The 24707-nt window shown below is 40.3% G+C and overlaps 1 protein-coding gene across 5 annotated transcripts in view; it reads right to left on the bottom strand.

Annotated features, from left to right (window-relative positions):
* The window catches only part of slc6a4a (solute carrier family 6 member 4a), a 58814-nt gene that overhangs the window by 6180 nt on the left and 27927 nt on the right, over nt 1–24707 (bottom strand). For all 5 annotated transcript variants that reach the window (XM_068010438.1, XM_068010440.1, XM_068010436.1 and 2 more), the window contains exons 6-13: nt 23267–23401; nt 15217–15320; nt 12281–12408; nt 8784–8896; nt 7480–7611; nt 5635–5734; nt 4185–4285; nt 9–176 (exon numbers count right to left, since the gene is read on the bottom strand). In XM_068010438.1, the coding sequence (XP_067866539.1) occupies nt 9–176; nt 4185–4285; nt 5635–5734; nt 7480–7611; nt 8784–8896; nt 12281–12408; nt 15217–15320; nt 23267–23401 (981 nt within the window). The remainder of the gene's footprint in view (nt 1–8; nt 177–4184; nt 4286–5634; nt 5735–7479; nt 7612–8783; nt 8897–12280; nt 12409–15216; nt 15321–23266; nt 23402–24707) is intronic.

The following is a 24707-nucleotide window of genomic DNA, read 5'->3' as shown; positions in this document are numbered from 1 at the left end:
CCACATACCTGCTTAAATGTTCCTGGAGTAATTATAATTTTGTAAACCATGTAGGACGGAACACAGATAAATGATGAAGTACCAATGCAATAGCCAACTACTGCAGTCCAATAAGGGTATGTATAGTTGAAGAGCTTAAGTTCTAGAGGAGCTGACAGGAAACTGGCAATGATGAACTGTTGAAAAATAGGACAACTGTTGTTAACGGAAAGAGGGAAACAATCAAATCCAAACAGATTTACAACACTTCATATATCTCCTTAATCAGTGATGCCAAAAGTGTTTTTTTTTTAAAAGAGTAGTTTGATGGTGCTATTAAGTATTCACACAATTAGGGTTTGACATAAATCAGCCATTTCAGTGAGAAAATTGTGTGAAAGCATTGCCTATTGACAATTAATTTGCATTGAACACTCCCAGATCAGGTTAGATATAGTTCAGTTTCCCCAAGACCCTTCCAACTTGTATCTTGAACTCTCAAGTTCAGAAGATCCTTTGCCAAAGCAGTTTATCAACACACTTAATTCCTGTGTTCAAGATTTCACACCTTAGTTTATCTCCAAATTATATTTGTAGTGAAACACAGGAAGCTTAAACAATATTTTTTCTTAGTTTTAGAATTTCTTTGAGTAAAAATTTGCAGTTAAGTAGTATGGAATATTTTAACAAATTCCTGTTTGTGACTCCTTTTCTTTGCAATCAATGTTATTCCACCACCTAGGACTGGCTCTATAGGTGCTTGCTATGAACAAAAATTGACCACCAATTTTTCTCTTCTCACAAGATAGACCACCTTCTATGAAACGGGGCAAGTGTCTGAGACCATTACTCATTCAGGCATCGATATGTTGGAGATAAACCATACCAATCGTTAGTGTTAAATTGTGTCACAGTGGTCTTGTTATTGCTCATACTTATTGGAACCAAGTGCCCATTTGAACTTAAAAAATAAATAGAAGTATGTGTACAGATAAACACAATGCTGCTTTGATGCTATTAATGTGATGAGACTTCTCAGCATTTCCAATGAATGGATTGTAACCTTTCTCAAGCTATGAACCTCACCAGACATAACACAGGCAAATTCATCACTTGCATTATGCAGTGAGTTGTCTTATACAAAATGTGTTGCCGTGTAACACTGCATTTCTTCATGATGATAATCCACTATGCTTAAAGACGCAACTGTAAACTAATGTCCTGGATCGAAACACAACTGTAAGTAAGGTAATGAATTGATGGGATCGTCTGGGATTTAAACCCACCACCATCTAACTGTGAAGTGGCTTTTATCACTACGAAATTAGATAGGTTCATGTAGGTTCAATATCTATTTTGAGTCTAGCAAGTAAATCTTGTTCTTGAATCTTAAAATCTTCCTTTCCAAAACATCTGAACTAATTTTTAAAATACTTTTCTTGCTCTTAATTTTATGTATTTACAGTTCATAACAAAAAATGCTTTGAGAAGCTGCATCTGGAATTCTGTGGGGTAATATCCATAAATGCTTGTAAAAAGGGCACTAAAATATCTTTAGAACTAGATAGATTTAGGCTGATGAGGACAGTACAATAAAACTCAATTAAGATCAACTTGAATAAAATCAATTCACATTTAAGCTCATTTTTCAAAGCTGCATCGTCATAAACGTAGGAGTTCAAAAGTATAAATCAAGCTGTTATGAAATGAATACTTTCAGTTCAGTTATTTAAAGATTGAGCGTTTCTCATATACTATTTCTTTAAATGAATACCAATGGCATCATTAAAGGAACAGGTTTAGTGATTTTATTGAATTTATAAATTGAAAGGCAGTTATCAGTATACAGTCATTAACCCACAAGGATCAATTTCATGTATGTTACTTCATGCTTCTTCACATTCTAGGGGGCAGGAATTCCTCCAAACCAATTTCACTGACATTACCACTCATATTCAAATAAAAAAAATCACCAGGAAGATCCAGACAAAGGATGCTGATGATAATCTTTATTAAATGATTTTAAAAGTGAGCCATGAAGGTATATACATTTTAACTTCCAATTCCTGCCCCCCCCCTACTGTTTCACAATAAGTAACAAAGCTGCTCTTTTGACTCCTGTCTGTAAGTGGAGGGTTACTGTCAATGATGTACCCTCCTTCTGATTCAAGTTAATCTCTCAAACAAGCAAAACCATCTTGTTATTTGGGAGAATAGTAGTTCCACAAGACTTCTTGCATGTCAACTAAGTTCAAATCCCAATGATTTGTTTTTCCTTCTGCCAAATTCAAAGTGATCTGTACAAGAAATCTTTTTTTGTTACAACAGTAAGAATAACCTGTATTTATGTAGCACCTGTCATGACCTCAGGACATCCCAAGTGCTTCACAGCTAGTGCTGTACTTTATTGAGGTGCAGTCATTGTTGTAATGTGGAGAAAAGCAATGGCCAATTTACACTTGGCAAGGTTGCACAAACAGCAATGAGATAAATGACCAGAGAAAGAGTTTTTGGTGCTGTTGGTTAAGGGGTAAATGTTGGCCAGGACAGCTGGAGAAACTCCCCCACTCTTCTTTGAACAGTGTCATGGGATCTTTTATGTCCACTTGAACAATGGTGGCAGTTTTAAATTATGCTATCAGGTTTACAGAGTAGGGTTTTAACCTATAACCTTCTGACTCCGAGGCAAAAGTGCCACCACAAACTGAAGGCTGACATTTGTAAGGCATTTGGATATTTCTTTTTTTTTGGTCATGCTGTGAGGCATTTGTTAATATCTGTTGCATTTCTGTTCATAAGTTGTGGTGTCGACCAACATTTGGGGATCACTGAATGGTAAGAACATGGAGGAAGGGAGAAGCATTCTGACCAAAGAGATCATCACTGGGGTTCATATTGGACTTTTTAAAATTAAAGAGGGTGTACCTGAACAAGGATGCCCCCACCACACATACACACACAAGTCAGGACATGACATCAAAGTGGTAGCCCTGGCTATTACAACATCAGACAGTCTGTCTGCAACCACTCTCATGGACAATAGCCTCTTGAAATATGTGTGAATGGTTTCCTTCTTGCCTTATCAAGATACAGATATCACATTCATTGCAGGTATGCACCCAAGACCTCCCACCCCCACCCCCCCCGCCACCCCCTGCTGAGAGCAGGATATGATGACATGCAGGTGGTCATGCATAGCCATGGTGGGATTGATAAGGCACTGAAACCCAATCGGATGAGCCAATTCAAGACATTACCTTATATATCAAGGGACCAGGGTCAGAAAGGGGTATAAAGCCACAGCCCACAAGGACGTTGATGCTGCAGCCAGGAAGTGTGACTTGGTCAGTCACAGGAAGTTATGCGGAAGAATTCGTTCAGCAGATATGACCACCCAGGAAAGAGCTCCTGTACAGGGGTCTACTAAGCAACTGGTGTTGTAAATATATACTATTGCTTGGTGAGTTAATGAAGGTGTTCCACGTAAAGTGGAAATTGTATCCAAAGTTTTGTTTCGTGCCTTTGATACTTAGTACGGGGTCAGGACCTTACAGGGAAGTGAGAGCCCCTTTTTGAAAAGACTTACACATTTAACAGAGAAATATTCCCAGGCACTTCACAGAGGTCTAATGTCATGGCTATCACTATAAAGATTTAAATATACTGTAATTAATTGTTTCATCTAAGATAGCTTTAATTGACAGGGAAGAGAAAGAAAACTCTCAATGCTTCTATCAAAGTGTTCTATCTTTGATTATCTAAGCTCACCAAGGCTGTTTGATTTATAAGGATCAGTAAATTCAAGGACTCTGTACTAAAGTACATTCTAACACTGACATTCCACCTTTGGGTCCAGCCAAAGGAGATGAAAGGCCCTTTCCCAACAGCTGTTATAGATCTAACATGAATGAATCATTTCAATCCCATTTCCATTGGATGCACAGCAGACATCTGGTTTTGCATTTGGCATTAGCTAGTGTTTGGCCAGAAAGACAAAGTTTGCAGAAGCAGAAAGATCGCACTGACCCAGTACAGCGTACATTGTTGAGGCTGAGAATTAGCATTATTGTTTCAATGCTGGGGGAAATGTTACATCTAACCCCTGGTACACTTGTGCTGTCAGTTTCATGTGCCCTACCTTACTAAGCACAACAAAAAGAATCAGTAACAAGCTGGCCAGGTGTTGTCCTCAAGGCCAATCTTACCAGCAGGAAAATTGGGCTAATCGCAACCCAGCATATTTGCCAGTACCAGCCGGGGCTGAAACCAAGCATTTCTTTAACATCTCTGCAGAACCGCTTCATTCCTAAAGTAGTAAGAACAGAAAAGAAAGTGAACATGAATCAAGCAAACAAATCAAAGTTCTATTTACAGCAGCTCTTTATTTACACGATCCCTCCTGGTAATTCTGTATGAGAGTGCAACAAGTTATTTAAAATAACTGAATTTTTACTGGAAGATTTTCTAATACCTAGTCCATCTCCATACAGGGAGTCGAAACTAAGTAGTTTTCAAGTGAAAGTTAGAGGATGGGGGAGTATTTGAATGGGCTGTGCAAATGTAATTTTGTCGCCATTTTAAAGTCACATATTTGTCTTTGATTTTATATTATTATTCATTGTTAAATATCTAAATTATTTGTATCGTTATAGAGTCTAACGGTCCCAACTTCACAGAGGTGTAAGTGAATAAAAATGGACACTGACCCCCAAAGTCAATTGTAGGAGGGGTGATCAAAAGCTTGGTCAACGAGGTGGGTTTTAAGAAGGGTGTTGGAGGAGGATAGAGTGAGGGAGAGGTCTATATTACTTTGATTGGTGGATCATGAATAACATTGACCTTGAATAACATTTTTCCTGATACCTGTTTTAATTTTCATCAATTTGCATTTATTCTTATTGGTCTACTTTCCGGATTTATTTTAAATAACTGAGTTTACCTTATCTATAATATTTATTATTTTGTATATTTTAGTGAAGTCCCCATCCCTCCTTTCCAGGCTGTAAAGCTCAAAATTACATAGAACCTACAACACAGAAACAGGCCATTTGGCTCAACTGGTCTATACCAGTGTTTATGCTCCACATAAATTTCCTCCCACTCTACTTCATCTAGCCTATCAATATATCCTTCTATTCTGTTCTCCCTCATGTACTTAACTAGCTTCCCCTTAATTGCATCTGTGCTATTTGCCTCAACTACTCCGCGTGGTAACAAATTTCACATTCTAACCACTCTCTGGTTAAAAGTCTTTCCTGAGTTTCTTATTGGATTTATTAATGACTATCATATTTATAGTCCCTAGTTTTGGATTCCCTTTAAGTGAAAACATCTTCTCTAAGTTTTCTCTAATATTTCTTATCTATCTCATCACCTTTACACTTGGGATCACTCTTACTGGGTTTTTTTATTGCATCCTTGATCATTTTGGTGGTATAGTTTCCAAACTGAACATTTTAAGCATGGCCTGATCAGTATATTGTAAAATCTCATCAGGAGAAATCAGTAGACAAATACGAAAGGGCAATCCATTAAAGCCCTTTCAAGTTTTGAGCTTCTTGTGCTCCGAGTGTGCAGTGATTTGGAATGTGTTTCACAATTCTTCATCAAATAACTCCAATGTTGTGCATTTTTCTTCCGCATAAAGTAACTTACCGTAAAACCAAGATACTGCTATTGATTCTAGAAACACAACAGCAATGATAGCAGCTCCAGTAGCATATTCTTCAAAAAATTTCACCACATATGCTCCACCCTGAAATTAAAGAAATATATGACATTTACTTGTGAATGCACTACATAGGAGAGTCCTTAGGACCTAGATCATATTGTGTTAGTCACCTCAACCAGACTACAAGATAGTCAATAGCCCTATCAAAAGCTGTTGCATCAATTTATATCTATCTATATATATATATATACACACACATAGATGTAAAAGGTCATAGAAGATGATGATTGATATGTTATTATAGTATTGAGAAAATTATGTATACATTGTTGTGTATGAATAGTCAGGACTGTGCTGCCAGAGCATGAATGGGTGAAGATGATCAAAGGTTACAAAAATCACCTTTTCATTTGATTGGTGGACCACCAGGTAATTAAAACACCAGCTTTTGGGATTTATAGACTTGATGCAGCTCTGGAAAGGTTTCAATTTTTTCCAAAATTATAATATTGATATCTCAAAAACAGGATAATCTTACACTGTGTTGATAAAACTTGGATAGTATTGAAGTTATGGCAGTCTGGTTCAACTAGGATCAACTGTTTTCACCCAGTTAATCTGTAGAAATAACCATCATTCATCAACCATGCAATGTTGAAGAAGTCCTATGGCCATGCCAGGAAGCAATGAGTCAAAAAATAAGCAACCAAATGCTGTTTTAGTTCAACAGGTTGGTATTTGCACCATTGCAGTTACAGTTAAATAACTAAAGCATTTGCCTCACAACTTGAAGTCTTGAATGTCAAGAGTTATGTAACACTTTTATAAGGAAACATCTGAGTTGCTGGGTGGGGAGGGGAAAAAAAAGAGAGGGAACAGGATAAAGAAAATTGGCAAGGATTTGAATCTTGAGTTCTACTCCAAGGTTACTACTCCAATACATCTGCTAATGATAGGAGTGGTCGTGTCGATGGAGATATCTCCAGACTATGCTCTCTTGTTCTCCTAATCAAGGAAAATAACTTGGAGCTGTGGTGAGGACCAACTTAGATAAAGGAATGAACTACACAGCTAACTGAAAGAATCTGTTTGAATTTACCTACATCAGTAAGACAAAACAAAATAAAAGAACACGTTCCATTTTGGTTACTTGCCGCTGTCAACACAAAGCTTTATTCTGGTTTCCCAAATAACATGGTATGGTTCATGGTTATGCTATCACATTTTGCATTATGGACTCACAGCTGCTGCCTTAACCACATTTCAATTAAAATTAGAATAAAAGTCAGAAAATATGTCTTTTTTTTAAACAAGCAATCTTGATATTTAATAAAGGTTTACAACATAGAAGGTGGCCATTCGGCCCATTGTATCTGTGCTGGCAATCCAAAGCTAATTTCCTGCCCTGTTCTCTCCTCATTGCTCTTTAAATTCTTCTGCTTCATGGTTTGATTGTATGAGGGATGACAGTTATAAAAAGTTTTCAGTTTTTCTGCAAACATGTTCAGCTAACAGGAAGGCATAGGATTGGTGAAGGTAAAACAAAGACATAAAATACTAAACAGACACAAGGTAAGAGAAGGGATGGGTGAATCACCTCTAGAGTACCACTGTTAGTATTTTTGTAAAAATTAAACTGTGATGAGGCAAAGTGCAAACTATGTTTACGTAACCTGAGTCATTAAAATACAGGCACCAAAGTAAATACATTCAGATATTAAGCAGAGACTAAGTTTAAGATGACACATTAAGTAGACTCTAGTGTAATTAGAAGGGATAAGGAAATGGCCTGTAGTTTACCATGATTAAAGTTAGACCTTTGCACTTACATATGTAAGGGTGCTCAAAGCTCCCAAATAGCAGACTATGACCAGGCCAAGCACAAACCATTCACGACGTTTTCTAAGTAACTCTGAATATTCATCCAATACTGCTGTTATCACTCCTTCCAGGCCTGCAAACTGAGGAATAAAAACAAAAGATCATACCAAAATGATATTTTACATGAAGACTTTTACCACAATGAACTGTAAAACAGAACTGCACATGGCAACCACTCATTTGTCATTGTTTATATTATTAATTCCAGATATATTGTCGACTGTAAGATTATCTTATATATGGTTTATAAAAAAAAAGCCCAGTGTGGTTTGGAAGAAACAGTATGCAGTTTTTAAATGGTTGTACGTTAGATGCCCTTCGATCTTGGGAAACAAACCCCTGCTGAACCACTGAAGGCAATTTCCCCACTTATCCAATGTGTGCCCCCAATTCTTCCAACCTAAACTGAATCCTACTGGCAAATGTGGATAAATACCCATTACTACACAATGTGTCAGGGTCAAACCATTCAGTGGACAAGATCCAAGTTGTCTGTTAGTCCTACTCCTAAGACTACCAATAGGCCCTGTGAGAACTGTTCTTCAGTATTTCTCTTCCTCTGGGGAAGTGGTTGACTCTTGTTCAGCTTCCCCCAACTTCTCTTACATTCAGGAACTCACAAGGGGGTAAGATTGGATGCAAATCCACACCCTGCCATTCTACAATCCAGCATGTTGGTGCTCTAAAGCAATGCAAAACCTGTGTGGCCTTTCTATCAGTGTGCTGATGCAATTCAATTACACTGACTTTTTACTGGCTGCCTGCAGTTGGCTCCTTTAGTCTGGACTTCTATTGTTTTGATCACCAATCCAATGTGAAAAATGAAAACTATTGCAGTCGTGTAGTAATTGCGATTCAACAATGTGAGCAGAGCACAATGCAACATACATACGATTACTTCTATTGCAAATATCCGACTAACATTACCAGAGGGTGTCTTCAAAAGCATATTTCCAACCCTTTTCAAATCTGGAAAAGCATTGTGAAAATATACACAGGTCGAAAGATAGCTGAGTAGATGATACAGGTTTCTATGAACACTTTCTTTCAAAATTGTATAGGTGCTTGTTTAATAAAAATTCAAAGCAAGCCCATAAAGCAAACACAAGTTTACATAAGAATATTAAATACTTCCAATTCTTACAAACGTCATGCTCCCTCGAAAGGTTGAAATATGAAACCAATCAATACTATTCAGCCATAAGGAATTTCAACAGGTGACAAATGTAGAGAGTCTAATTTTATTGCTTACCGTACTGTCCAAACCCAATGTGATCAGCATTAGGAAAAATATTATGGCGAAAAATGTGGATGCAGGCATATTGGTTATTGCCTCTGCATAAGTGATGAAAAGCAGACTGGGGCCTAGGCAGAGAAGGGTAGAAGCAGATTACAAACTGGTCAGTATGAAATACTGTTAATACTGTCTTTCTTTAATCCCTCTGCCTCCTAGCTTCTTGCTTGGGTTGTATCTTTCTGTAGCATGGGAATCAAATAAGCAGGCTACTTGTACATAGCTTCCATTATTCTTAGTATTCTGCATAAGTCAGCAGGTGAGACATTAACATTGGACTGGATAGTCAGAAAATATTTTGAGTAAGATTCACCCAGTTACTGTTTGAAAAGCAACAAAAATCTGTCTATGCATTTGGCTGGCACATTGAAAGCAGATATTGCTGGGATTATAAACTACAAGGTGTAAAAGAGGAACCTTAAATATTGTGTTGTCAAACTAATCTTTACACTTGTAGCTCTTGGGGAGTCTTCCATGAAGTATATTATGATAAGAGGGGGTTTTATGCTTTGAAGTTTAGAGATAGAGGCATACAATTGTTATATATAGCACAGAAATTCTTTATAATAACTATTATGACATTATCCTGTGTACCTTCAGGTCTCATTGTCAGTGTTGTTATTAAGATCCCATATCCAGCTGAACTTTACTGCCCCTCCATCCACCTTGTTTCACTTATTTGAAACAAAGGCCCGGAATGCGCTGGAACTGCGATATTAGCAACAAATGCCATACGTTAGACGGTTGTGCTGTTTTATCGTCTGTTAACCAAGGTACTGCACAATAATTAGAACACGCCACAACCAGCAATATGGAGAATTGGGAGCAGCATGGCCAATGGCCAAGGTAAAAACCCACTGTGATGAGATGCTACCTGCTCCCGGGTTTGTTTAAAATAAATGTTTAATGGTTAAACTGTTGGATAGAAGAGAGGACAAATTGAAATTGTAGATAGCTAATTCACCTTCAGGGCTGTTTTTAAATCTGTCTGGTTAGTTCATTAAAAGGAATAGTGACCCCTTCCATCCACCTCACCAACCCCCAATTTCCCACTGAGGTTGTGCAAACATGGAAACCAAAGGCTTTAAGCCGTCAGCTGCTTAAGCAGTCCACATTCCCTGCGCAATTTCTGGTTTGCTACTTGGATTCTAATAAAAGTGCAAATGGGAACTGACAACCACATGCACAAGATTAACAATCTGCATTACATATAGAGGAAAAGTCACATTTGGATGGTAGGTCAAGGCTGGGAACTGGCAACCAACTTCCACCAGATAGATATTATTTCTGCTGCTTTACAGTGACCCTGAACATTGTCAAAACTGCCACATTAAATAATACCAAAATGCTCCGAATCAGAGCAATATGAATATTTCTTAATTTTAGCAGTAAACTATGATTCCTGTGATTGCACCGAAGATACTGAGCCCCCCCCCCCCCCCCCCAAGTGCCATTCTGCAATGGTTTGAGTTGCTGTGGTGATCACAATAGCCCTAATTCAGCAAATTCAATCTCATTATTGATTTTAATGGGGCAGAGCTATCATAGTTAGCTGTTTAACTTTTCCACTGTGGAGCAGCACTTACATCTCAGGAAATTCTCGGATGCTGCATGTAATGGCTGAAGTTACTCATATTCTAATTTACTGGAATGTCTGCACCATAGTCATGGTGTATGCCATGAATTCACCATTACTTCACCATTACTATTTTTGGCAATTGTAAGTTCTGGTGAGAAAGCAGTTTGAGAGTTTCATGGACTTGCCCAGACATAAGAACATAAGAAATAGGAGCAAGATTAGGCCATATGTCATCTGGAACCTGAACTTCTACATCAACACCACTTTCTTGCCCTATCCCTATAGCCTTTGATTCCCTTAGTGCCCACAAATCTATCAATCTCAGTCTTGAATATACACAATGACTGATTTTCCACAGCCCTCTGGGATACAGTGTTCCAAATATTTACAACTTCTGAGTGAAAAAATTTCTCCCCTGCTCATGGGAAGAAGGCCAACCCCTTATCCTGAGACTATGATCTCTAGTTCTCAACTCAGCAGCTGGGGGAAATGGCCTCTCAGCGTCTATACTGTTGAGCCCTCTAAGAATTCTATACATTTCAATGAGATCACCTTTCATTATTCTAAACTCCAGAGAATATAGGCCCAGATCAAATTACCCTTCCCCTCCCCGATCTAGGAACTCACGTTCCGGCCCAATATAACCGCTCTCATTCCTCCTCTAATCAATGGATGTTTTTGTCTCAGGGCCACGAGTAAAGTGCAAATTCTACAACTGCCGTGGCAGCCTTTCTGGGTATCATAATTCTTCAAAATGAATGACCACCTCTTTGTAGTGCTTCCTTTAATCCTGGGTTGTTTCTCATTTTCTCATTCCTGCCCATTGCAAGAGCTTCTGAGGGGGCTTCCAGAACCACACGGACTGCCGCTGTTCAAGAAGGCGAATCACCACCATCTTCTCAAGGGCAATTAGGAATGAGCAATAAATGTCGGCCTTGCCCAGAGATGGTTTCATCCCATGAATGAATTAAAAAATTCTGCTACTGGCACCAAACCAAAATCAACCACCTTTGACTTATTCATCAATGACAATTTCTGTAATATATATCGATTAAATTACTGTATTGTAAATCACTCCCAGATAACTCTTTGTTTTATGTCAGATATTAAGTGAGATAATCAAGGTTTTCATGAACAGTTATAGATCTGGTTCTATATTTACTTTTTGTAATGTCATTCTAAACGTATGATTTAATTTGGAGGTACCATATAGTATTATTCTGCAAATTACCTGTAAACTATTCAAGTAAATGCATAAAATGTAATGGATCATGAGGTGGTTAATTTGTCTTTATGTTGCTTTCAAGAGCTGTGTTAAGGATAATTGGCCGTTTCCTACAATGCACATGCTTGTATTTTTTTTAGACAGAACTTCCATCCATCTCAAATATTCAAACAAATTATTTTAATAGATTTTGTTGGTGTTTGTGTGATAGTGATTTTAGTAAAGCAAAACAAAAGTTGGGAAAGCTGTTCATAGGTAGCTGACCCTACTGTGATTAAATATATTATTTTCTACGTATAACTGTCAACTCAGAGTGTTGAGGGCCCCAGAAATCACAAACCCTCAAAATAACTCTCAGCCTTAACCATTAACAATATCTACATTTGTAAATAGCCTATGGGTTATTATCCTCCTACTTAGAATACCCAAGTTATGTTATTCCTTAAAGAACACAAGCGTTTTTAGTTAAAGGAAAGCAAGATCTCAGCAAGCCCATCAACTTCAAACTACTTTCTCACCAGAACTCTCAATCTGTTAAAAACTGCTCTTTCAATTTAAAAAAAATTACACCGTGATTCAAATTATACATTTTGGTTATTAACTTTTAGAATTGTTGGAAGTTTGCATGTTATTACTGCAATGTCAGCCTACCGGTGTCTTTGGCCACATCTGCCACTTCTTCATTCCTCTTTTCTGCCATGTAGCCAAGGACAGTAAATATAACACAACCAGACAAGAAACTGGTCAAGCAGTTCACAGTGCTGATGACCAAAGCATCCCTAAAGCAAGTAAACAAGAAATAGTCCATTGCCTGAATTCAATTTAGATGGTCACATTTTAATTTCTCTCACAAACTATTGATGAGCAAACATTCTGAATTGGTTATAAAATCATTCTAATCAATGCATAGAATACTTACTGTACCAGGTTAATTGTGCTTGGCTGCTCTGCAGTTTGCACATTTAAATGGAGGTCTCAGCTCTATCCAATGTCTCACAACACAAAATAAAATGCAACTATTAAATTGCGAAGCTGATATTCAGCTGCATTATAATATAGGCTGTTGTACAATAAAAGGTCTTACAATGGAAATCTGGGGGGCAGGTGGCATGTACTATTTTCATGGCATTAAAGGTCCTTCCAGTTATAAAGTACTGAAGTGCTTTATAAACATGAAAACAACACAAAGTTGAATATGTGTCAACGCACTGTATTCACTATATTACATTCATTTAAAGGGAAATTTCATAAGGTACCAGAACATTACATATTCTAGAGTGTTTGCTTCATAGGAACCATTGAGTTCAAGGTACACTTTGCTTGTTGCATAGATTGCACCGTACAAATCTTCTTACCACATGTGTACATTTGCTTGTTGGTTTTTAATTGGGATCAGTTTTTCTATAATGTCTTAGAATATTGCGTGCAATTCTGGTTGCCACGCTACCAGAAGGACGTGGAGGCTTTGGAGAGGGTACAGGAGAGGTTTACCAGGATGTTGCCTGGTCTGGAGGGCATTAGCTATGAGGAGAGGTTGGATAAACTCGGATTGTTTTCACTGCAACGACGGAGGTGGAGGGATGACATGATAGAGGTTTACAAAGTTATGAGCAGCGTGGACAGAGTGGATAGTCAGAAGCTTTTTCCCAGGGTGGAAGAGTCAGTTACTAGGGGACATAGGTTTAAGGTGAGAGGGGCAAAGTTTAGAGGGGATTTGCGAGGCAAGTTCTTTACACAGAAGATGGTGTGTGCCTGGAACTTGCTGCCGGGGGAGATGGTGGAAGCAGGTACGATAATGACGTTTAAGAGGCATCTTGACAAATACATGAATAGGATGGGAATAGAGGGATACAGTCCCCGGAAGTGCATAAGGTTTTAGTTTAGGCAGGCATCAAGATCGGCACAGGCTTGGAGGGCCGAATGGCCTGTTCCTGTGCTGTACTGTTCTTTGTTCTTTGCTCAAGGTTGCGTTCATTGGAAAAACTTGACAAGTGCATGTATTCTTTGTCTGCAGTGGGTACAGTTCCTGGGTGGCCATCATTTATCACTCTAGAGATCAACCTTTTCTAATGTATTGACTCCCCTTTTGTTTTAGCAAAGTATGGTCACAATATAATCCCAATGTGAGCAGTTAATGAGAAGATAATGTCAATAGACATAAAAGACTTAACTTTTTAGTAAACACCTACCCATCCAAAAATAAAAACAGAAAATATCCAGAGGGTCAGGCAGCATCTGTGGAAAGAGAAACAGTTAGCATTTCAGGTCATTGATGAAAGGTCAATAACTTGAAACACTGGGCTGAATTTTACACCACCCCAAAGAGTGGGATGGTGGCGGGAGGTGGGGGAAGGGGGTGGGTGGCGTAGAATGGATTGGGAGGCTCCAGGAGCCCTTCCCTACCCACTCCCGTCTCCGCCACCACTTTATGCACTTAACGGCCACCTAAGGGCCTTTGCCCGCCTCCACACAGACTTTACGCATGACAAGCAGGCTCCTGAACTCGAAAGAAGCTGCCTGACAAAAGCAGGCGGCTCTCAAACGTACTGGAGGGGGCCCTCATGATTGGGCATCCTGTGCCCAATGGAGGGCTGCCCCCGCTACCCAACCACCCCCAACACAACGCCCCACCATCCCCCATTGCCTTGCTGGGGCCCGACCGATTACCCCCTGCGAGGTGACCAAAACTTACCTGCCTTCCAGGCTCCCCAGCATCTTTACTTCTAGCTGGGCTGTAGTCCCAGCAGTGGCCACTGCTCCCGGTGGCAATGCTGGGTCTAGGAGCTGCCGGCCCCCTGATTGGCCAGCAACTCCATTAGGAGGGACTTCCTACCTCAAGCAGGTGGAAGTCCTGCCTCACAACAATTGAAAAATATGGGTCAGATCCCCAGGTGAGGTGGAAGTGGGTTCGCCACCGACGGCTCCCATCCACCTATAGTTAAATCCTGGCCCTTAACTCTGTTTCTCTCCGCAAATGCTGCCTGACTTGAATATTTCCAGAATTTTTTGTTTTTTTATTTTAGCTTCAGCATCTGCAGTATTTTGCTTTTGTTTTAGTACCCATCCAAAAAGTGTGTATTGAATTTTGCCATTCAACAGTACGTTTTATAATTCTAATTACAATGATACACTTTATATCAAAATCCTAATGATGTTCCTGATTGACAGGTGCTGTAAGTTAGCATCATCCCATCACCTGTGGGACAGAGTTCAAATCTAGCCTAAATAGATGGAATGAATATCTTCATTTACTCTGTTGCAATAACGGCCCTTTAACCAAGATCTTAGTGAGTGTGTATTCACTGCATGAAAACACACTCAATTCAGCACAAAACCTGTGCAGTAAGTGGGTGCACCTTTAAGGATATTAGGGCAGAACTTCACCCTGTATCCGGCCCTGATTTTGATCCCAACACTGGGTTCTAAAAGAGGAATTTTTTTTTTAATTTTCCTGGATTGACATGCTCAAACCTACAGGGAGCCAACCTTCAGCTAAAATGAAAAATTGGAAATAATTCTAACGATAGTTGCAAGACTAACAAGATAACTTGCTGAAATGTAATTCACACATTGTTTATGAGACTGACTTGTAACAGTTGTTGTTGAATTTGTTGTAGCTGGCAAACGCCAAGAGGACACCAAATCCCGGGCCAAGTGAAAAGAAAATCTGTGCTGCTGCATCCACCCACACCTGGAAACACAAGAACAGAAGCTATTCAAAACACTGTTAAAGTTTACCGCTTATTTCTGTACATCATTATAGTCAATATATATTGAGGGACAGGAAGGAGGATGAATTGCTTGTAAAAGCAAAAGTCTTTTATCACAAACATTGTAAACAGTAGTAATGAATGATTTACAACCTCAGGGATTCTATCTCTTCCCTACAAAGACTTCCAGTTCTTTGAACTGAGCGATGGACTGCTTTGTGCAAGAGAAAAAGCAAACAGGCAGACTTGTTGCAAATGTGTTCATGTAAGGTCTATAATGGATTACATCAGAGCTCCAGTTGTATTGTCCATTCTGTGACAGAACAGATGACCAATTAAAGCACAAAGTGATAGCTGAGGCTTTAATTAGTTTGTGGTCTCCTGTGTAGGAACTAAGGGGTTAATAACTGCTATGTTTGTTTATTTGTTTTTACTGTATTGCTTAAATGAAATTGTGGAGGTTGTGGTCTGCTGCAGGAAGCATGAGTTGCTATATTTTAAACTGAGATGCTTTTAGGAAATGATACGGTTATGCTAGTGAGTGGTTATACTTTGTACTATGTGTATCAATACATTACATTATGGTTAAATTGTATACCTTATGTCTGAAATTAAGTTTGCTTTATGAAATGTATATTTGTATGCTGTGTAGCAAAGATTGTGAAACACAGTGGGCTGAATTTTACCGGCCCCTCAATGCCACAGGTCAGGGGTGGGCCCTTCATCTCCATATGTAGATTGCCATTAAATATATTCAAATAAACTTACTTGCCATCCCACACCGATTTTACGGTCCCCGTGCGCCTTCAGAACTCCGCATGGAGTTCCAAGGCGAGAACCTGGTGGGAGGGGGGAGTAATAAAAATTTCAGGGCGGGAAGGGTGGAGGAGCAGGGAAATCAATTTCTATTGGATGTGGGGATGGTGGAAAGGGGTTATTGGCCAAATGTTATAAGTTTAGGGGATAACATTCGAGTAGGGAAAAAGGAATGTGTTGGTCATTTCGGGCATTGAAATGACCATTGGGGCATTGGAGAAGGGCCATCCACATATTTTGTGTTGTTCAATAAAAATTTAATATTGCTTCCCGTTTAAAAATTTAAAGTAATTCTAAGGGCTGAAAGCCCTTTAAAAATGGTGCCAGCACCTGCCCGGTGGTGCCGGACGCCATTGCCGGGGACACAGAGGCCGCCCCTACACGTCATCGGGGGAAGGTGCACCGCCCCCACTATTTAAATGAGCCCCCGCGTGAAATATCCTGAATGCAGGCACCCCGCCGAGTTCAAAGGGCACCATCATGGAGCATGGCGCCCGAATAAAATTCAGCTTAGTATGTCTATTGTAGTACAATAGCAGAAATGGCCTTGAGATAAGATAATTAATATGGATTATTGTAAACTTTGGTAAGAACTTGTTAAAATAAGCAGGAACCATTTGTTAATGTGTACCTGCTTGCAGAGAGAGAGATAATTTATGAGTAATGACATCAACTCTGACCAATCATAAGCTATGTTGGAATATGAACTAATATGATTTGAAGGAAGCTATGGAGAAGGATAAAAGAAGGAGGTTGAGAAACATCAATGCACACAAACATGAAGAATTTAGACTACAGTCAACAGAACACTTGGAGAGAAGACTGTGCCACAGCGACTCGGGAAGCAAGAACCGAAGTTTTCACTCTGTAACGACTGACATTAAGTATTGCATTGTAAATCATTGCTATGCTTAATAAATTCTCTATTTTGACATAAGATTACCAGAGTCTGTACCTTGTGGGTCCAGGACTAGTCAACATCCCCAAATACATGAAAATCTTACGCCTGTTCCAGGACAAAATTTGTGTGTTATTGCAATCTGACCATTAAAGATATGTCGGTACTCAGTTCCCTTTAAGAACTGAATTAAAGGGATTATGTTGGTGATCTTTTCTGAGTGGATGTCAGGGAAGAAGAGGATTAGGCTTGGCTGTCATGACCTCCACAGTCAAATTGCCTGCTGGCACATAAATAATCCAAACGTACAAAAGTTACAGACAGGAAAAGACCCATTGGTCCATCCAACCTGTCCCATATAGTTGCGATACCTTATGCATCACAATACAGGCATTCCCTACCCACTCAGCCATGTAATCTGCTGGTAGAAGTGAAAAAAAGATTTAATACCCAGGCTGATTAGGGGGGGGGGCAGGTATAAAAAGTGGAACATTCCTCTTCAACCCTCCAAGACAACTGAAACTAGTCCAGCAGATCATATTAGCCCTGATTTATATTACAGGGTAGCTAGCTATTGTATTTGCCCCAAACAGAAACAGTTCCAGCTCTCGCTTGAAGGAATACAGCAAATCAGCACCCATCACATGAGCTGGAAATCTATTCCACATACATTATTCTCTGAGAAATGAAAAACTGCCTAACATCTAATGTTGTTATGCCCTCACTTGTAAGAATGAGACATAGACCTCCTTGACCTATCCAGTTAAAACACTTGGTCTGCATAAATACAGTCTATTTCTTTCATATTTTATAAATCTTCATCAAATTGTTCCCAAAATCCCAGCTTTTCTAAAGTAAACAGACCCAGCCATCTGGATAACTAAGGTATGTTATACTGTGAATTAATCTTGTGGCCCTCTTCTGCACAGTTTCCAAAGCCTCAATATCCCTCACCATGTGAAGAGAGCAAAACTGTTTTAACTGAAGCCTAACCAAGGCGTTGTAAAACGACAATTTCTTTTATAGTGAACTGTCCTGTCAATACAACCGAGAATTAGGTTGGTTTTAGCTATACTTCACGGCATTGGACATGAACCTTCAGAGATTGATTTAAACCATGGTGCAGATCTCTTTCTTTCACCAATGGCTTTAATTCTGTCCATGCAGGGTGTATGTATAATTTAGCTCTGGAATTTCCCACATGTATAACACACCATATATTTCTAAGTTAAACATAGTTTGCCCAACACAGCCTCATTTCCCCAACACACTGAGTTCTGTTCGCAGTAGTTGAGCACCATCTACAATTCTAACACTTGCACGCATCTTGGTATCATTCGCAAACTGCAAATCATTTCTGGAACACCTACATTTAGGTCATGAATGAACATACGAATTAGGAGCAGGAGTAGGCCACTCGGCCCCTTGAGCCTGCTCCCCCATTCAATAAAATCATGGTTGATCGGATTGTAACCTCAACTCCACATTCCCGCCTACCCCCAATAACCTTTCACCCCCTTGCTTATCAAGAATCTATCTACCTCTTTCTTAAAAATACTCAAAGACTCTGCCTCCGCCACCTTTTGAGGAAGAAAATTCCAAAGACTCACGACCCTCTGAGAGAAAAAATTTCTCCTCATCTCTGTCTTAAATGGGTGACCCCCTATTTTTAAACAGTGACCCCTAGTTCTAGATTCTCCCACAAGGGGAAACATCCTTTCCACATCCACCCAGTCAAGACCCCTCAGGATCTTATATGTTTCAATCAAGTCACCTCTTACTCTTCTAAGTTCCAGCGGATGCAAGCCTAGCCTGTCCAACCTTGCCTCATTAGACAAATCACCCATTCCATATTAGTCTAGTAAACTTTCTCTGAACTGCTTCCATGCGTTCTTAAATAAGGAGACCAGTATGGTACACAGTACTCCAGATGCGGTCTCACCAATGCCCTGTATAACAGAAGCATAACCTCCCTAGTTTTGTATTCAATTCCCCTCGTAATAAATGATAACATTCTATTAGCTTTCCTAATTACTTGCCGTACCTGTATACTAACCTTTTGCAAATCATGCATTAGAACACCCAGATCCCTCTGCATCTCAGAGCTCTGCAATCTCTCACCATTTAGATAATATGCTTCTTTTTTATTCTTCCTGCCAAAATGGAAAATTTCACATTTTCCCGCATTACTCTCCATTTGCCAGATCTTTTCCCACTCACTTAATCTATCTATATCTCTTTGTAGCCTCCTTATGTCCTCTTCACAAGTTACTCTCCTACCTATCTTTCTGTCTTCAACAAATTTAGCAACCAAACCTTCGGTCCCTTCATCCAAGTCACTTATATAAATTGTAAAAAGTTGAGGCCCCAGCACAGATCCCTGTGGCATACCACTCGTTACATCTTGCCAACCAGAAAATGACCCATTTATGCCTACTTTCTGTTTTTTGTTAGCTAGCCAATCTTCTATCCATGCCAAAATGTTACCCCCTACACCATGAGCTTTTATTTTTTCAATAACCTTTGATGTGGTACCTTATCAAATGCCTTCTGGAAATCTAAGTACAATATATCCACCAGTTCCCGTTTATCCATAGCACATGCTACGTTTTCAAAGAACTCCAATAAATTGATTAAACATGATTTCCCTTTCACAAAACCATGTTGACTCTGCCCGATTACCTTGAAGTTTTCTAAGTGCCCTGTGGAAATGTCTTTAATAATAGCTTCTAACATTTTCCCTGCGACAGATGTTAAGCTAACTGGCCTGTAGTTTCCTGCTTTCGGTCTCCCTCCTAATTTAATGGAAACTTCCCAGAATCTAGGGAATTTTGGAGAATCAAAACTAACGCATCAACTATCTCACTAGCCACTTCTTTTACGACCCTATGATGAAATCCATCAGGACCGGGGGACTCGTCAGCCCGCAGCTCCAAAAAATTGCTCATTACCACTTTCCTGGTGATTGTACTTTTCTTGAGCCCCTCCCTCTCTTCCAATTCCTGATTTTCAGCTATTTCTGGGATGTTACTTGTATCCTCTATGGTAAAGACCGATGCAAAATCTGTCGTCTCCTTATTTTCCCTAATTAATTCCCCAGACTCACTTTCTATAGGACCAAAGTTCACTTTGTTAACTCTCTTCTTTTTTAAATATCCACAGAAACTCTTGCTATGACCTCTCGTACTCTAATTTTTTCCTCCTTATTAATCTTTTAGTCGTTCTTTGTTGCTTTTTATATTCTGTCCAATCTTCCGACCTGCCACCCATCTTTGCGCAATTATTTGCTTTTTCTTTAAGTTTGATACTATCTGTAACTTTTTTAGTTAACCACGGATGGTGGGTCCTCCCCTTAGAATTTTACTTTCTCATTGGAATGTATCTATTCTGTGTTTCCTGAAATATCCCCTTAAATGTCTGCCACTGCATCTCTACTGACCTATTCCTTAACCTACTTTGCCAGTTCACTTTTTCTGGCTCTGCTTTCATGTCCTCATAATTGCCCTTATTTAAGTTTAAAATATTAGTCTTATACCCACTCTTCTCTCCCTCAAAATGAATGCAAAATTCAATCATATTATAATCGCTGCTGCCTTGAGTCGCCTTCACTATGAGATCATTAATTAATCCTATCTCATTGCACAATACCAGGTCTCGTATAGCCTGCTCTCTGGTTGGCTCCAGAACATGCTATTCTAAGAAACTATCTGGAAAACACTCTATGAACTCCTCATCTAGGTGACTTTTGTCCATCTGATTTTCCCTAACTATATGTAGATTAAAATACCCCATGATTATCACCATATCTTTCTGACAAGCACCCATTATTTCTTCCTTTATACCCTGTCCTACCATGTGGTTACTGTTAGGGGGCCTGTACAATACTCCCACAAGTGACTTCTTGCCTTTATCATTTCTTATCTCGATCCAAACCGCTTCTACATCCTGGTTTCCTGAACTTAGGTCAACCCTCTCCAATGTGCTAATACCATCATTAATTAACAGAGCCACCACTCCACCTTTTCCTAGCTTCCTAAATATTCAGTATCCTTCAATATTCAGGTCCCAATCTATGCCATCCTGCAGCCACGTCTCTGTAATGGCTATCAGATCGTACTTATTTCTTTGCACGATCAGTTCATCTGTTTTGTTTCGAATGCTACGTGCATTCAGATACAGGGCCTTTAGTTCTGTCCTTTTATTATTTTGTAACCTCTAGCCTTGCCTGCTGATTTACTCTTTGATTTGTAATCACTGTCCCTTCCTGTCATGGTCTATTTATCTTTTCCCATATTAATACCTTTCTCTCTTGCCTCATCTCTACTCTCTGATTTACCACATTTTTCCCAAATTTGATCCCTTGCTCCCACTATTTAGTTTAAAACCCTCTCTACTTCCCTAGTTATGCAACTTGCTAGAACACCGATCCCAGCACAGTTCAGGTGTAGACCGTCCCAATGGTACAGGCCCCACTTTTCCCAGTACTGGTGTCAGTGCCCCATGAACCAGAACCCACTTCTACCACACCAGTCTTTGAGCCACACATTCATTTCTCTAATCTTATTTGCCCTACTGCAATTTGCACATGGCTCAGGTAATAATCCAGAAATTATTACCTTTGGAGATTCTGCTTCTTAATTTGGTGCCTAGCTCTTCAAACGGACTATGCAGAACCTCTTTCCTTGTCCAGCCTATGTTGTTGGTACCTACATGGACCACGACTACTAGATCCTCCTCCCCCCACTGTAGGTTCCTCTCCAGCCCTGAGCAGATGTCCCAAACCCTGGCAACAGGCAGGCAACACAGCCTTCTGGACTTTCGCTCTTTGCTGCAGAGAAGAGTGCCAATCCCCCTCACTATACTGCCCCTACTACCGTTACTTACCTTTTTGCTCCCCTCACTTGAACAGCTTCCTGTACCATGGTGCCATGGTCAGTCTGCTCATCCACACTACAGCCCTCGCTCTTGTCCATACAAGCTGCAAGAACCACAAACTTGTTGCTCAACTGCAAGGGCTGAGGCTCCTCCACTCCCACCTTCCCGATCCCCTTACCTACCTGACTTGCAGTCACACCCTCCTGTCCCTGACCATTGACCAAAACAGATGACCCTATCCTAAGGAGTGGGACTGCCTTCTGGAACAAAGCGTCCAGGTAACTTTCCCCCTCCCTGATGCATCAGTTCTGCAGCCTGACCTCCAGCTCAACGAATCTGAGCCGAAGCTCCTCAAGCCGCAGGCACTTACTACGGACACGTCTGCCATGGATTGCCGTGGCATCCAGGAGTTCCCATATACTGCAGCTACGTCTCATCACCTGTCCTGCCATCTATATTGTGTTAATTTAATAAAATTTATTTTCTCTTAATTAATTTATAGGTCCCCTCCTCACCGAACTCCCTCACTTACCAAACTCCCTTCTTCACACTTTGTGCCCTCCAGCAGCACTCAGTGCAGACAAGCAGCACAGAGAGTCCTCTGAATGTATTTATATTTATTAAATAAAGAGAAAAGGTCCCAACAGCAATCCCTATAGGACACCACTGGTAACTGGTCTCCAAACTAATTGCCACTTGGACAAAGTACCACAGAACAGTACTTCAGTAATAGTCAATGCATTCAAGAAATGGGGAGATATGAGGGAAAAGAGATTCTGTTGTGCGCGAGGGAATTTAGTGAGATAACCTGAATTTCTGGAAAAACGTGAATAAGCATGTCAGTTTCTCCACAGTCAAGTCACCTCAGTCTCCAGCATCACATATGAAGATTGACCATTCGGGTGAGGTACCAGTTGGAGAGAAGTGGCAGTTGATGCTTGTGGAACTACACCACAGCATAAATCAACTCCTTCAGGAGAGAAGAAAATACAGACAGAGGTTGAGGAGGGAAAGAAGTTTTGAGAGTGGGAGATTTCACTTTTTTCCTACAGGGGCATTCTATGTTACTACCACACCCTGATACAATGCACATTGCTTATGTCTCTTTCACTGAAAGAAACTTGATACAATGCTCTGTCAGTGTCATGGTTCCAAAGTCATCATTATACAAGTATTGTATAGCACAGTTAATTTTATAGTGTTTCAACAGTCTTTAGTCATTGAACCACAGAGATTATGCAGTGACATACCGTGGCTGCCAGGTAGGTCACAGAGGATCTGAAAAGTAGTAAACCAGCAGTATGAAAGTTAGGGCCAGTCTGGCCCTGGCTGACTCACCTGGGTGGTAAGCAGTTTGCTCCATTCAGGCTTAAGGTAGAAGAGGACTCCTCGCCATGCCCCAGGCAGAGTGGCACCCCGCACCAAGAGAATAAACAGTACAATATAGGGGAGAGTGGCTGTTACCCACACAACCTGCAGAAGCAATAAAAAATATAGGCAGTTTTAAAAATAAAAAGGCAACATGCTTTCTGTGTGTGTGCCCGAAATATTGCAACTGAACAGACTCACTGCTGTGAAACTTCCCAGTTGACCAGAATCATTTATAACTTGATTATATTGTCCATGCTGGTGCAGGTCCCACTGTACTGGTGGGAGCAGTGCTTTGTTTAGCTGGGGGACAGGGTTCCTGGGAATTAGAATTCTTTGAATGCATGCTTCAGTGCAGACACGGACTGTAATTCATGCTGCCTCAGAACAGGGCAGCAGCGCAGGACACGAGTTCATTTTTCAAAGCATGGGTGACCTTTGAATCTTGTTCTGCAGCACAAATAAAAGTCTGACTGTGGCCATCTCTTGGCAGGGGACTCATTTACACCATTAGAGTCAAGGTCAGAACATTGTTGGGACACCAGCTACAGGCAAGACAGCACATCCTGCTCCAGGAAGCAGCCAGTGCCACTCTGAACTGGCTACCAAGAGGAGCTGGATAACAGTCACAAGTTGACAAAAGGCCAACTGGCCCACCGGAATTCATTCATCCAGAAAAACCCTGCAATCCCCTTCATCCTCATCCAACGGTTTCCAAAATGATACCAGGGTTTCATGTATCCACCACTCTGCTCAAAAGTCAAACTGAACTGTGAAAAGAACCTGATGATATCAATCCTAATGTTGCCTATTGCTCATTTGAATCTGTGCCTCCTTGTTCAACTCCCGCTGGTTAAATAGTTTTCCAGAGTAACAGTGCAATTTACTATCTGATATAATGTCTGCAAATGCCCTGGAATGACTTCTTCTGACGAATTCTTCCTCCACCAATATCAAGGTGCCTGGGTTTTGAAGACTATCCATAACATCGAACCGAGGTCAGGTCCTCAATGACATGGAGATTAAATCCAGGTTTCCTCTTTTACCCCCAACCCCTCCAATCTCACCAGACATGATACAGCAGAGGGGAGGACTGGGCCCTTACAGTGCCACCCCACAACACCTCAACTTCGGAAAATTAGGGCTGTCCCCATGGTCCTTTTTGTAAGGAGTATGCCTAGAAATCTGCTGTTAAAAAGTGTGCTTTCATATATCTGGCCTGGATTCCAAGGCGGTCCCCACATCCACTATTCAGAAGCCTACATACTTGGTTTCACTGCCTGGTCCTTCAGAGGTCATTGATGTGATATCTCCAGATGCAGGAAATTTCTGACCCCAGGTCTACCCCATCCTGTGCCAATGGTCTTATTTGGTGCAAGCAGAGGCTTTGCACCACATCCCCAACTCCGCC

This window comes from Heterodontus francisci, chromosome 30 (assembly GCF_036365525.1).
Source record: "Heterodontus francisci isolate sHetFra1 chromosome 30, sHetFra1.hap1, whole genome shotgun sequence".
Classification (NCBI taxonomy): Eukaryota; Metazoa; Chordata; class Chondrichthyes; order Heterodontiformes; family Heterodontidae; genus Heterodontus; species Heterodontus francisci.
This window is presented reverse-complemented; position numbering and strand designations above follow the sequence as displayed.